The sequence below is a fragment of the Strongylocentrotus purpuratus genome, unplaced genomic scaffold (assembly GCF_000002235.5).
Source record: "Strongylocentrotus purpuratus isolate Spur 01 unplaced genomic scaffold, Spur_5.0 spur5_scaffold_15, whole genome shotgun sequence".
NCBI lineage: Eukaryota > Metazoa > Echinodermata > Echinoidea > Camarodonta > Strongylocentrotidae > Strongylocentrotus > Strongylocentrotus purpuratus.
The window spans coordinates 19,464,240-19,477,522 of NW_022145600.1; the positions used below are offsets into that span (position 1 = coordinate 19,464,240).

A 13,283-nucleotide genomic window follows, 5' to 3' on the forward strand; every position below is an offset into this window, starting at 1 on the left:
TTTATTTGTTGCCCCTCTATCTGCCATTATTTCAAACGCAAAGCATTTTGCATGAACTCAAATCATGTCTATTCGATGACCCTTTGTATGTGGCTGTTGAATATAAACAGTGATAGAGCTATCAGGAATTGATTGTTATCGTTAAAACATTCAGTTTGTTTTGTGGTAAACACTGATAGGTACTACTCTGATACAATGACCCTTACAAGGATCTTTTACATAGATTGTAAATTTTTCAGTTTCCGATTTGTTTCTATTACAATGTTCAAATATACTAGCATTGATTTGGACTTAAGAGTAAAAATGAGGAATACTGTATGCTCAATAGTCCTTAGTTTATTATGTGTCACTGTGACAATATACATCAATAAAATTGGAAACTAAAAAAAAACTGTCAAAACGTACAACAATAAAAACAGAGAGAAAAAAAACTTTCACAATATACCATAGTCATACATAGATTGCTCATCTTTGATCAAGCTATTATTATTCCATATGATTCCAATGTATTGGCATTCATTTGGAATCATAGTAGAAGTTTGTGAAAATAGAAGTACATCCACTGGTCCACAGTTTGTGATGTGTCCATGTATTAGGCCTGTTTCCTAACATATTCAAATTGTATGCATACTTTTTAAACAAAGGTTGTACTTGACAACTTGAAAAGTTGCCCAAGGTTTGCCTGGCATAGCAACAAGTAATGTATGCAGACTAGTTTCAAAGTATTGTAGTTCATTCATTTATTAATAATAGGTTGATGGAATAACTCATCACTAGGTCCCCAGGAAAGAAACATCCATGAATTTGAATGTATCAGTAATCCAGCCTATAAGTAGCCTTGTATCACACAAAGCTTGTACAACTTTGAGCTTGCTGATATGTCCATCACAATGTTAATATTTACTAGCATTGATTTGGATCAAATCATCAAAGTAGAAGCCCGAAAGTCCAAAGGTTGTGTGTCACATTGTTTGCTTTTAATTGCAATAGAATATTTGTTCCATTATTAGACTGATACATCATTACAAAAGGACACTATACTACAATGCAGCCATTTTAAGGCAATATTTTAGCCACTTCTGTGTATTATTCATAAGTTTATTTCCAATCTGAAAAAATAAAGATTAAAGGACATAAAAATATACCTCCTCAACGCATACCAACACAGTGCATTACCTAAAGTACATTTGTAATTAACTCTTTTGTTATAAAAGAAAGAATTTCCTTTTGATAATACAATATTTTTCTTCTTTTACAGCCAGACTAGCAAAAGATTCTGAGTAATTTTTTGAATTACGATTTAGTACTTAATATACAAATGATAGAGAAGTTTCATGGCCAATTGAGATTGAGTTATTTTTAAAGCACTGTACAGTCCTGTCAGCATCAGCTTCCTATTGTTAGAGCAAGAGAATGTGAAAAATAAAGTGTGAACTTTGACCTGGAGATGGTCTCTTACCAGCAAGTGTGTGGATATGAGTAAGAGCCCCACTGCACAACTTATAGCTACTTGCATCCTCTATATAGCAAACAATGCCTAATCAGTGCCTGTTGGTCCCCATGATCCCCGTTTTCTTATGTTAATTGAGAGCTGATTTGATGAGATAAACACCTGTCAGTGACCTTGCAGGGAGGTCTAATTCCCCTTGGCCAAACTAGTGCAGGCAGGCTTTAAGGAAACATTTCTTTTATTTTCTGTTCAGATTTACCCAGAACCTGTCTGTATTCAGAAGGGATGTCAACGACTCTCTGCGGACGTCAAACACGTCGGGGAACAACGGCGATGGAAGCACGGGAAGCAACTCGACAGTGACAGTGGACATGATGAGCTAACACAGAATGAATGCATATGGGACTAAAGGAGTCGTTCAGAGTCTGCATGTTCCGGCTGTCACTGATCAACCATAGAGTAATATATGTGGCCATGGATGGATGGATGGTGATTAGGTGTGGATGGAACACAAATGGAATTGGTGGATAGCTACGGATAACAGCATATGTGGAACTACAGAGATCATGCATTCAGTAGCTTCAGAAAGGAGCATATGTGGGGCTACAGCGGATCGTGCAGCTATTAGTGGATAGCTACAGTAGACAGCAAACATGGGACTACAAAGGTTGTGCATTCAGTGTTGCATAGCTACAGAAAAGAGCATAAATGGGACTACAGGGGTCGTGCAGCCATTAGTGGATAGCTACAGTAGAGAGCATACATGGGACTACAAAGGTCATGCATTCAGCAGTGGATAGCTATAGAAAAGAGCATACATGGGACTAATCACTACAGGGGTCGTGCAGCCATTAGTGGATAGCTATAGAAAAGAGTGTACATGGGACTACAGGTGTTGTCCAGCCATTAGCGGATAGCTATAGAAAAGAGTGTACATGGGACTACAGGGGTCGTGCAGCCATAAGTGGATTACTACGGGAAAGAGCATATGTGGGGCTACAGAGGTTGTGCAGCCATTAGTGGATTACTACAGGAAAAGAGCATATGTGGGACTACAGGGGGTTGTGCAGCCATTAGTGGATTGCTATAGGAAAGGGCATATGTGGGGCTACAGGAGTCGTGCAGCTATTGGTGAATAAATACAGGAAAGAGCATACATGGGACTACAGGGGTTGTGCAGCCATTGGTGGATAGCTAAAGTAGAGAGAATACGTGGGACTACAGAGGTCTTGCAGTAATTAGTGGATAACTACAGAAAAATAACATACATTTCAACTAGAATGGCCATGCAATCATACTTAACTTGTTCAGAACTGTAATCGTGGGATATTAGGATTTGTTTTTTACACATGTGCGGTACGTTTCGCTTGGTGTAACACAATTTGAATCATGTGCTACTTTGAAGGTGATTTTGGTTTTTCTTTCATCGATGTTCTCTCTTCTTTCTTCCCCTTTAAAATGACTTTATGTAAAAGGGTTTTATGAGGGAAGGTTTGGTAGGGAAGACCCTCAATTCCATCCATCTCTCGGACTATTTGTTATTCTAAATAAATACAGAGAAATCTGTTTCCTTTATTGTGATCATATTTGTACACTGGATCTAAAATGTTGTCCTTGTGCAAATCGCATTGGGCTTATTCTTATGCTGCAAATTAACATGTAAGACTCTTTCATTATGCAACTTCATATTTGAATATCTTCTTTTCTTTTTGTCTATAATTTGCCAATGCCGTAATGTAATTGAAGAACATTAATTGCCATCTCTTTCTGTCTGTAAGGTGAATGATTACAAATCACGAGCAATTTGTTCAGGCAAAACTTTTATTTTTAGTGTTTAGAACACTTTCCTTGGGATGTCCATATTAACCTCAGATTTTATTGCTACTACATGTTTTGTAGGGGTTGTCAGTAGGGCTCATAGAAAAAATGTTTTGTATTTGCTCTGGATTCTTACATATGATGGGAAGTAATATTTGCAGTATGGCATGATAGTTTGGTGAGTTTGGGGATGTGCAGCATATTTCTTTCTCAAAATACTCCTTTCTCCAAAAATTTGCAAGACAAAAGTCTCCTGTTTGAAAACTGAAAATCAACTACTTGGTAAATTATTATTACAGTAGTAAACAAATGCAATTAAGTTTTTACTCTGGTAACTATATATTACAGGTACATGTAGTAGAATTGGCATTGTGACGTGATACCTCACTGAAGTTTAAACTTATTGAAAGCTTATACTTTTTGTATTCAAATTCCTGAAAAGCCATTGTCCCTGTAACCCTGTTTGAAAACCATTCATTGTACCTTCAATAGTTGGTTTATAATTCATTATAAATTAAGTCTACCAGAGTACAGGGGTGGTCCTCAAACAAAAAATTAAACAGTAAAATTGGAAAACGTGGAAGGAGTACGAACTGGGCCCCGTTGCACAAAACTTACCATTGATGGTAACTTTGTCGTCAATGATAATTACCATGGAAACCTTGATTTTGATTGGCTGTTGAGCCCTGTTACCATGGTAGTTGCCATTGATGGTAAAGTTACCATCAAGGGTAGTAAAGTTTTATGCAATGGTGCCCTGGTGTATGAAGCACAAAGTCCATTGGGCTCGAGTGCTTGCTTAAGGGCTCTAGTTGCTTGCTTAAGAGCTATTCTGCTTGCTAATAAGGTTCCTAGATGCACTGTGGTGCAATCTGGGTCAAATTTTGAAGCAGTTTGAAACAAATTTTAGGACTAATATTTCATGGGTATGTTTGGTTGAGAATGAATATTGATATTTTAGTGATTTTCAAATCTGTACAATAGCAATTCAAACCTGTCACTGTTACAGGTTTAAAACCCTTGTGGGCCACACTGAGTAGTACCATAGACAAAATACCATTACAATTAGATGCACTGCAGAAGGGCACAATCCCAAATTTGGGGTAAGATTTTTAAATATTTCAGTTTTTTTTTCTGGAAAGAATAAACATATCATAAAGAGAATCTAAAACATATCACAGTTAACAGTGTAGGTAAAGCATGCACTTTAATGTATTACCGGTACATAGATGTAGTCCGAGAAAGATGAAAATTTTAAAATGCTTATATTGCTTAAAATTTCCACTGGCGACATGTCTGTTCATTTTTCTTCTGCCAGGCACACAAAAATATTCTAAGTTTAAAATCAAAGTCATTTAGGGCTTGCAGCATCAATAAATAATTTGCACAACATTGTGGAGAACACAAGCTACCTTATTAATTCAAAGAGTGTATCAAAAAGAGGGGGAAAGGGAATTACTGACAATACTGTATGTTATTGTGGGTATGATGGTATGGACAATACCTGTTTTAAGTTCATGTACGTATTTCAACTCTTTTTCCTGAGTGATAGATGATAAGCAGCTGGTGTGAAATCTGAACTAAATTGTGTCTGGTCTGCGTAATAGTATCCTCGGTGTTCGTGCATATTCTGAAGATTCACACATTTAGACTCGAGCAAACCAAAATGTCGCCTTTTGTCAAGTTTTAGAAGTTTCTGTTTGCATGGTAACAAGTGTGACAAAATCGGAGTGATATGAAATGATGCATTCTAAATCTTTTCTTATTAAAGTTCCTTATTACAAAGCCAATGATAAAAATTATTTTAATTTAGTCACTGTAACTAAAAATCGTAAATTTGCTCTGCATTTTATTGATCGGTGCTTGGTTATGAAATTTTTAAAAGAAATGTAGCGGAGAAGTTGTGAAAGTAAGGAATATTAATGCCCCGAGTGCAAAATGCAAAATTATAAGTAAAAAGATAATATTAATGCAATATTTCAGAATCGATGAAAACACAGAAAAAAGTTTGGTTGATTGGTCCAATATAATTTTTTTTAATTTGTTAATTTTTGTTGTTGGAGGGGGGGGGTGGATATATATTGTTTCTGTAGGTAGGGAACTATAATGAAAGAATTGTGTGGGTTATTTTCAAAGTGTGTCACATTTGTTTCAGTTTAATGTTTACAGCATCTAGTAATATTTTACGATCGTAATATTCGTATGAAACAAGCATTGGAGGTAGTCAATAGCGAAAAACTGATTTAGAAATGAAGAAAAAAAGGAAGCCTGTCTGAAGTTGGTTAACACATCTTGGGGATTTCTTTTTTAAATATTGACATGAGGGTTCATATTGCATTGACACAGAGACTTGTTTGTGCTTGAGTGCATTGTAAGTGAATTTTGAATTCTCAAATGACAATGAAAAATTCAGGCAATACTGCTCATTATATGACTTTGGCAAGGTGTTATCAGAGTTTTAAAAAATCTTCAGAAAGTGGTCTGGTAGGGAAAACTTTGCATCTTTTAGGGTAACAGGATGTCTTTTTAAAATCAAATTTGATTTGAGTAGTGAGATATTGGAGAATTACAAAATTACATTACAAAAAGTACATTTCTTATTACAAATGTAGCTGAATGAACAGAAAGACCCCATGTTAATGATATGATACAGCAATCATTAGCAAAGTTTAATGCATTAATATGAAGGAATCTATCAATGCCAGAGTACAGTATTTGCAAGCCCTCAATCCTATTATAATTGTGTTTTTCTTTTCTAGCTTTTTTTAAAAATAACCAATTAATTTATATCAAAGTAGAGTAAATAAGTGACGAGTTAAGTAAAAGAAACAAACAATTTCTGACAAATATTCAATTCATAATTCACTAAATAACCCTTGAGTGATTAGCAAAGCAAGTTGGTCTATCAGGCAAGCGATTTATTCATTTTTGCAATAAACTTGCCTGAATTGGACAGTGAAATTGTAATGAGGATTACCTAAAAAGTGACTGCGCTAATTTAGCCAAAGATTCTTGTAAAAAAATCTAGGTCTCTGGACATTGCATTATGTAACATCAACTGAGTGGGTGTGGGATATCTGCATGTTGTTCAGTTTTGTCAAAGGTCAGTCGTTGAGCAAGTGATATTTGAAGTTTGGATTATACAGTAATCTACCTACCCTACACTATCCTAGATTTGGCAGTTGTTTCTCAGAGGTTTATTCCACTCTGTTTTAAGTTTCCCAGGAAATTGAGCAAGATGCATTTCAAATTTGTCAAAATAATTTGATTTTTTTCAATACACACAACTGCCCCACTCCATTACATGTAAAGTCTTTCTACGTAATGCTAGAGTACAATATTTAATATAACCTTACGTTTATTGTTTTATGGCGTGTAATAAAAACGATATTGACCATGGGGTCATGCCAAAACCCAAAATTTATGTGATACGATAAGATTACAAATCTTCTGTGTAATCACTGAATGATGAAAATGCTTCAAAATGGAACCTATATGTTTTACATGTGATTAAGTATTGTTAATTCCCCTCAAAGGATTTTGTTCATGTTCAAGAAATTGAAGGCCAAAAAATGAGTTCTATCATGTTGCAGTGAGACTGTTGAATAACATTATTAACTTCTGATTTAGGGAATATAATAAAAGAAGTTTGATACTTTCATTTGTAAGAATATTTGTACAAACATTTGTGAAGAGAATATGAATAAAATTTGGAGAAATGTTGCCTTTTGCAAAATGTTGGAGTCATGGTATGATTTCTTCTTGGCTGGCTGAAGGGGATAATGATCAAGATCATGATGACGATGACGAGGAGGAGTAGGATAAGAATGATGGTGGTGGTGATGATGATGAGGAGGAGGAGGATGATAAGAATGATGGTGGTTGTGATGCTGATGATGAGGAGGAGGATAAAAATGATGGTGGTGGTGATGATGAGGAGGAGGAGGAGGAGGATAAGAATGGTGATGATGATGATGAGGAGGAGGATGATAAGAATGATGGTGGTGGTGATGATGAGGAGGAGGAGGATGAGAATGGTGATGATGATGATGAGGAGGAGTATGATAAGAATGATGGTGGTGGTGATGATGAGGAGGAGGAGGATGAGAATGGTGATGATGAGGAGGAGGAGGAGGAGGAGGATGAGAATGGTGATGATGATGATGAAGAGGAGGATGATGAGAATGATGGTGGTTGTGATGGTGATGATAAGAATGATGGTGGTTGTGATGGTGGTGGTGATGAGGAGGATGATGATGGTGATAAGAATGATGATGGTTGTGATGCTGATGATGAGGAGGAGGATAAAAATGATGGTGGTGGTGATGAGGATGATGATGAGGAGGAGGATGATGAGAATGATGGTGGTTGTGATGATGATGAGGAGGAGGATAAAAATGATGGTGGTGGTGATGAGGATAAGAATGATGGTGATGATGAGGAGGAGGAGGAGGATGATGATAATCGCAAAGATGTGATGATGCACTACCCCCTCATCAGCATGATGCGGCCTCCTACTGGGTCTCTCTTACTATGGAACTTGTGCATATTTGTACTTGCATGGACACATTTTATTGTATGGTCGATGTGAGACGACAAACTTTTTTTTTTCTTTCTTTTTTATATTTGTGTGTTTATTAATTTTTAAATAATATACAAATTACATATTTACAAGTCATTGGTAATAATTAGACAAACAAACACAAAACCAATAGAGACGACACAAACTTGGCATGGACACTCATTTTTATTGTATATGGTTGATGTGAGACAACACAAACTTTGCACCTTGGCACTTTCCTTGGGAACATGACATAATTGATGACATCCATCCTATACTGTTTTCACACTGGCAAAAATTTGCTTAACCCCGTACTATAGGTGGGGTTAAGGGGGGGGGGGGTCTTAGCCCCACCTATAGTCCGGGGTTATACCTATTCCGGTATATAGCTTCTAAGGAGCTGTTTGGGATTACTGCAACAAGTAGCAAATAACAAGGTGGTGCATGGTGATGGTGATAATGATGACATTTTTTGAAAGATATAGTCTAGATCTCCCGGTCCCCCCCCCCCCCCCCCTAAAAAAATGAGAAAATGAAGAAAAAAAATTGCTGACTTACATTATATACATAATACACTATTTTTCTCAAAATTGTACATCTTAAGAGATTTATTTCATTATTGGTTTCCCGTTTTCCTAGATCCTCCACTTCGTCCCAGGTCAGTGGTTCAGCCTAGTAATCGTGTGTGTATAGGCTACTGTACTGTAACGTACGTGCCTCGTTGAGATTGGAGCTGCGTGCTGAGCATGAGCCTAGCTAGCTAGCGCCTAGCCGAGATTACGCACATGTTGTTATCGTGACAGTGTCGTCTGCAAGCTGACGTGGAATACACCGTACAAGTGAGACTTCTTGTTCACTTTGATTCTTCTGTCTTATTTCAACAAGGAAACGTAAACTCAACAACAATGCCTGGCGAACAAAATACAGAATTCCCTAGTGTAAGTACCTGATCTGAATTAGCATGTTTTATTAGTCTTTTCAATGCTTAAAAAGAAGCGCCGTTTGTCCAGCTTGGCATTGGCATTGGCTTATCGACCTGCCGTGACCGGTGGCGTCTATGCAAGGTAAAATGCCGTAACTCTGCGAGCTTTATATCTAGCTACGGGCATGCGTGGGCAGCTAGTGAACATTGTCAAATGTCATTCAACAAAAGAAAATAAGCTAATGCTTTTCTTTCGATAATCTAAAGAGATTAATGATCAAGCTCGGTATCAGACTTTTGGGGCAGGGCTAGATTAAGCCTAAAAAGGTAAGTCCAAGCCAAAGGCAAGAACATGGTCAGGGATGAGGGAAAGGCAAATTAATTTGGCGTCGCATGTCGGGTGTGTGAAGACTCTAGTTTTACTGTTCAACCAGAAACATTCGCAAGTTTCACAAGTGCTTCAGAATCACTTATTAAAAAAGTTCCATGCCATGATATACATGTAGATCTGGAATATATTAATTAAATATAACTGATACAATTGTGATTTGGGGGAAATTCATGAAATCTTAAGTGGTAGGAACCCCTATTCCCTATGAAATTTTTTTGTTTACAATTTTTGACAGTTTATGAAATTTATGTTTATGTTTTTTTTTATTTGAGTATCATTCCACTCATACCTTGATGATGTGTAGCTTATCAAATTGAAGAGCATTTGCAATTTTGCATTTTTGTGGTTTAATTTTTTGTGGTTTAATCAATGTGAATGATTGGTAAAAAGAGCAGGATGATTTGAGAAAATATATGTGCTCTAGGCCTAGTCTAATATTAATATTAATAGTCACTCATATTTATGTCATTTGTCATGAGCTCAGAATATTTGTGATAGTTACATGTGTATCCATGTGTTTCTCCTGTGATATACATGTATGTGCAGACATGTTTAATCAGGTTACTTATTACTATACACTGACCTTTCAATGACCCACAATGTATTTGCTCTAGTTACGACCCCAAGGTGCTGGCTGCACATGGCATTGTTTGGGGGGGGGGGGGGTCTATGATCTTTTCATGTTCTTCCCCCTCTCTACTTTCTTTTTGTTTTTGTTGTTGCTGTATCATGTTTATGTGTTTTGATCTTGCCTTTTTAAATTTTTTGGCAAGTTCACCACCCCACCCCACCCCCTCCCTGTCAAACTCAAAGCATCTTACTGGATCACATGAACCCAAACATTCAGCCAAAAGCACTTAGTTAACAGCTTGATTAATTTGCTTACCATTACCAGTTTTGCTTCTTCAACAGCTTTGAACTTCAGAAATATTTTACTAAAATACATCTGGTACTGATAGAAAAGTCTATTTACATAATAAGGTCCGTGCAACTTTGCAAGAATATTACCGGTATTGATTTAGTACCAGAGGCAACTCTGGGGTGTGGCAAAGGAGGGCTGGGGTCCAATTCTCTAAAGGCAAGAAAAAAGTAGTCATCAAGTTTTAAAGGTATAGACCAGTTCTGGTCATGCGATTGTATTGTGAAAGAAATTGTGGAATCGATAAGAAAAGGATGATTATTTAGCATACATATATAAGTATTGGTGTGTCTTATACTGCAAGATTCTGGAATCATCAAAATGATAAGAAATTTAACCCAGTCTTGGTAAAGTTACAAGCCACTGTACACAGAAAGATGAACTGCATACTACGCGATATCTATCCAGTCCGGATAGATATAACAATTTACCAAATATATAAATTAGTAGGCGGTTTCCCAGCAAAATTTGTAGCATTACATATTATTTTAAACATATTCTTTCACATGATTGGTAATAAGAGCTTCCATTTCATTTTTTGAGAGGGGAGGCGCTTCCAAAACTGGTCTATATACCTTAAACAACCAAAAGTCTCTGACAAGCAACAACAAAATTAGGCAAGTGGAGGGGTCCAATGCACAAAATTCAAGTGAAAACGGGGCCTGGGCCATCATGACCCCTCCCCCCCCCCCCCCCTAGATCCAATTCTGAATAACATCTAGTACTTTGACTATTAACTTTGTGCCATGTGTAATTCACCACTTACCGTATCTCTTTTCTACACAAATTTCTGGGTCATAGTTGATGATTAACTTTGCTTTTAAATGTTATATAATCAAGTGCTTTTTGGAATGGTGTGATAATGTGTCGTCCAGTCCCAAGTTTTCAAGCTACAGTAGGCCTACTTATATTATAATCTGTCAGTATGAGATTTTAGAATTAGACCAAGGCCCCGTCTAATAAAGAGTTGATATTAATCATAACTTTATTTGTGATTGATATCAATCGCAACTGAGTACATACGAGATAGGAGACTGCAAACTTGCGACTGATTGGAGGACTTACAATTGATTTGGTTATCTTTATAAGACGGGGCCCAGGTATAGAAATTCAGAATGGTGTGATGATAATACAGCCAGAAAACCATTGAATTATCTATGATGGTTCAAGAAGTTGAAAGACCAAGGAGTTGGTAATGGATATACACCTGTAGCCTGGAGTAAACCTGGTTAATGTGTGCTGAGCTACATGAAATCAATGTTTTATTTGAATTAAGAAGTACATGTACATGTACATGATTCAACTTATTTTCTTTGTGCCTCTTCCAAAAATAATCACCTAATTATTCTGGGACAGATTTTACTTTTAAAGGGTTAAAGGTCACCAATCACGTGACTTACCCCTCTCAACCTGTTCATATCTTAGGAAGATAGGGAGGTAAAACAAATGTTTACATAACTATTTTTAGTGTATTAAGTTTGAAGTGTTTGAGCAATGACCATTATCATCTTGATGTTACATTTCTTCTAAAATGGACTTATTTATGGTACATCCAAAGGTAATAATAGAAAAGGAGAAATATTCAATTTCAGGCTTTTTAAAAAATGAGCCATTGTTGCAAAGTGGTTGGTCACTTGGTCAAATTGAAACCTCCTTTATGTAATTTTCATAATTTTTTTGTCTATGCTTTCTTATTTATAAATGAATGCAAAGTAAATATTCATTTTTAAATTAAAAAAGAAAGGGACTTTGCATGTTTCCAGTATGCACAGGGAGTCAGTGGATTTAAATAAAGTTTGATTGTATTTCATGTGGAGATTCTATTAGGTAACTTCTCTGATTTCTCTGTCCATCTCTCTCTTGCTCTCTCTCTATTTCTCTTTTCCTCTTTCATATTGATATTCAGCTTCCTAAAGGAGAAATTTAAATCATATTTTTATTCTGTGGTATATTGTTTTATTACAACCAATCAGCAAAAAATATTGCAACAAATGGCAATCCATTTAAGTCAGCATACACACATTATCCTAGGCAGGGACTTCTTCCTCTGTTTCTTGTACTGTACACAATTTATGCAACGTTGCCTGCTACAGTATTCAGTTTGAGTGGTATGTACAGTAGACCAAATTGGCTCGTCATAGAGGCCCAAGGTGAAAGTAAATTATGAGTGCAAAACAAAACTTTTATGTAGCTTTACTTTCTGAGAGAAGCATTTAATACAACCAGCAAGTATAGAGCATCGCAGCTACATGTACATGTATCTATACTTTGGCTTCTGGTAAGTTCAAACTCCTTGTTCAAAGCCGGCTGATAGCTACATTTGCACCTTTTATCAACTAAGTTTTTATTAGATTTATGTTTATCTTACATGTGTATGCATAAACACTATAAAAAGAACTTGTCAATGTACAGCACATTTGCAGACTATTAAACTGCCTTGAACCATGGTTGAACTGTCATTCAACTGCACTGTTACTCAAAAAAGTTATCTTTTTATTTACATTCTTGAGTCTTGACTTGTTTAATAACTTCCTGATTATTTCCTACAACTAGTCAGGTGGGGATCGTACGATTGTACCCTTTTAGTTTAGTTTAAAATGTATTTTTAACTCATACCCTCTTTTGCCATGAACTCAAGGTGTCTATATGTGATGTGTACGTGGCATGGGTGTGAATGATTTTCACCTTCTAGACAAATCTTGCCCCTTTGGGCAAATGTCTAGAAGCAAGAGTACTTTACCCCCCCCCCCCCCAAAAAAAGAGAATAAATTAATAACTAACTAAATAAATAAATAAATAAATGTAAATGAATGAATGACGAAATGAACAAAGAATCAACTAACATAATTTAATGATTGGAAAATAAAGATTTCTTAAAATTTACTGTAGTACTTCAACCTGGATTTGTGTTTACATTTACAAGAGGCTATGATGAAGCAAGTGCCATTTAGGATTACAATACATTGACTAGATCTCCTTAAAATCTGCCCCAACATTTGCTCCAACAAATATCACTCCTTTCATTTGTCTGAGGTATGAACATGTATATTTAGATAGAGTTGCAATGGGATTTTATGTTGAATTACCGGTAGGGCTTGTTCAGATATGTCGTGATAAACTGCTGCCCCCAAAATTGTGTTGTTTTTTTAGCATGTAAATGTATGGCAACTGAACTGAACTGAAAAGTCCTGCATGTATCAATTGAGGTCTGTTTTGTAGGAT

At 36.2% G+C, this 13,283-nt stretch overlaps 2 protein-coding genes across 2 annotated transcripts in view; both read left to right on the forward strand.

The window, feature by feature from the left end:
• The window catches only part of LOC581937 (exportin-7), a 33,140-nt gene extending 26,136 nt beyond the window's left edge, over nucleotides 1–7,004 (forward strand). Inside the window, exon 27 of the mRNA XM_030985777.1 lies at nucleotides 1,704–7,004. Coding sequence (XP_030841637.1) covers nucleotides 1,704–1,833 — 130 coding nt within the window. The 3' untranslated portion in view covers nucleotides 1,834–7,004. The remainder of the gene's footprint in view (nucleotides 1–1,703) is intronic.
• A 1,548-nt stretch (nucleotides 7,005–8,552) lies between these two features.
• Nucleotides 8,553–13,283, forward strand: part of LOC581884 (hexokinase-2) — a 36,554-nt gene continuing 31,823 nt past the window's right edge. The window contains exon 1 of the mRNA XM_781862.5: nucleotides 8,553–8,767. Coding sequence (XP_786955.2) covers nucleotides 8,735–8,767 — 33 coding nt within the window. The 5' untranslated portion in view covers nucleotides 8,553–8,734. The remainder of the gene's footprint in view (nucleotides 8,768–13,283) is intronic.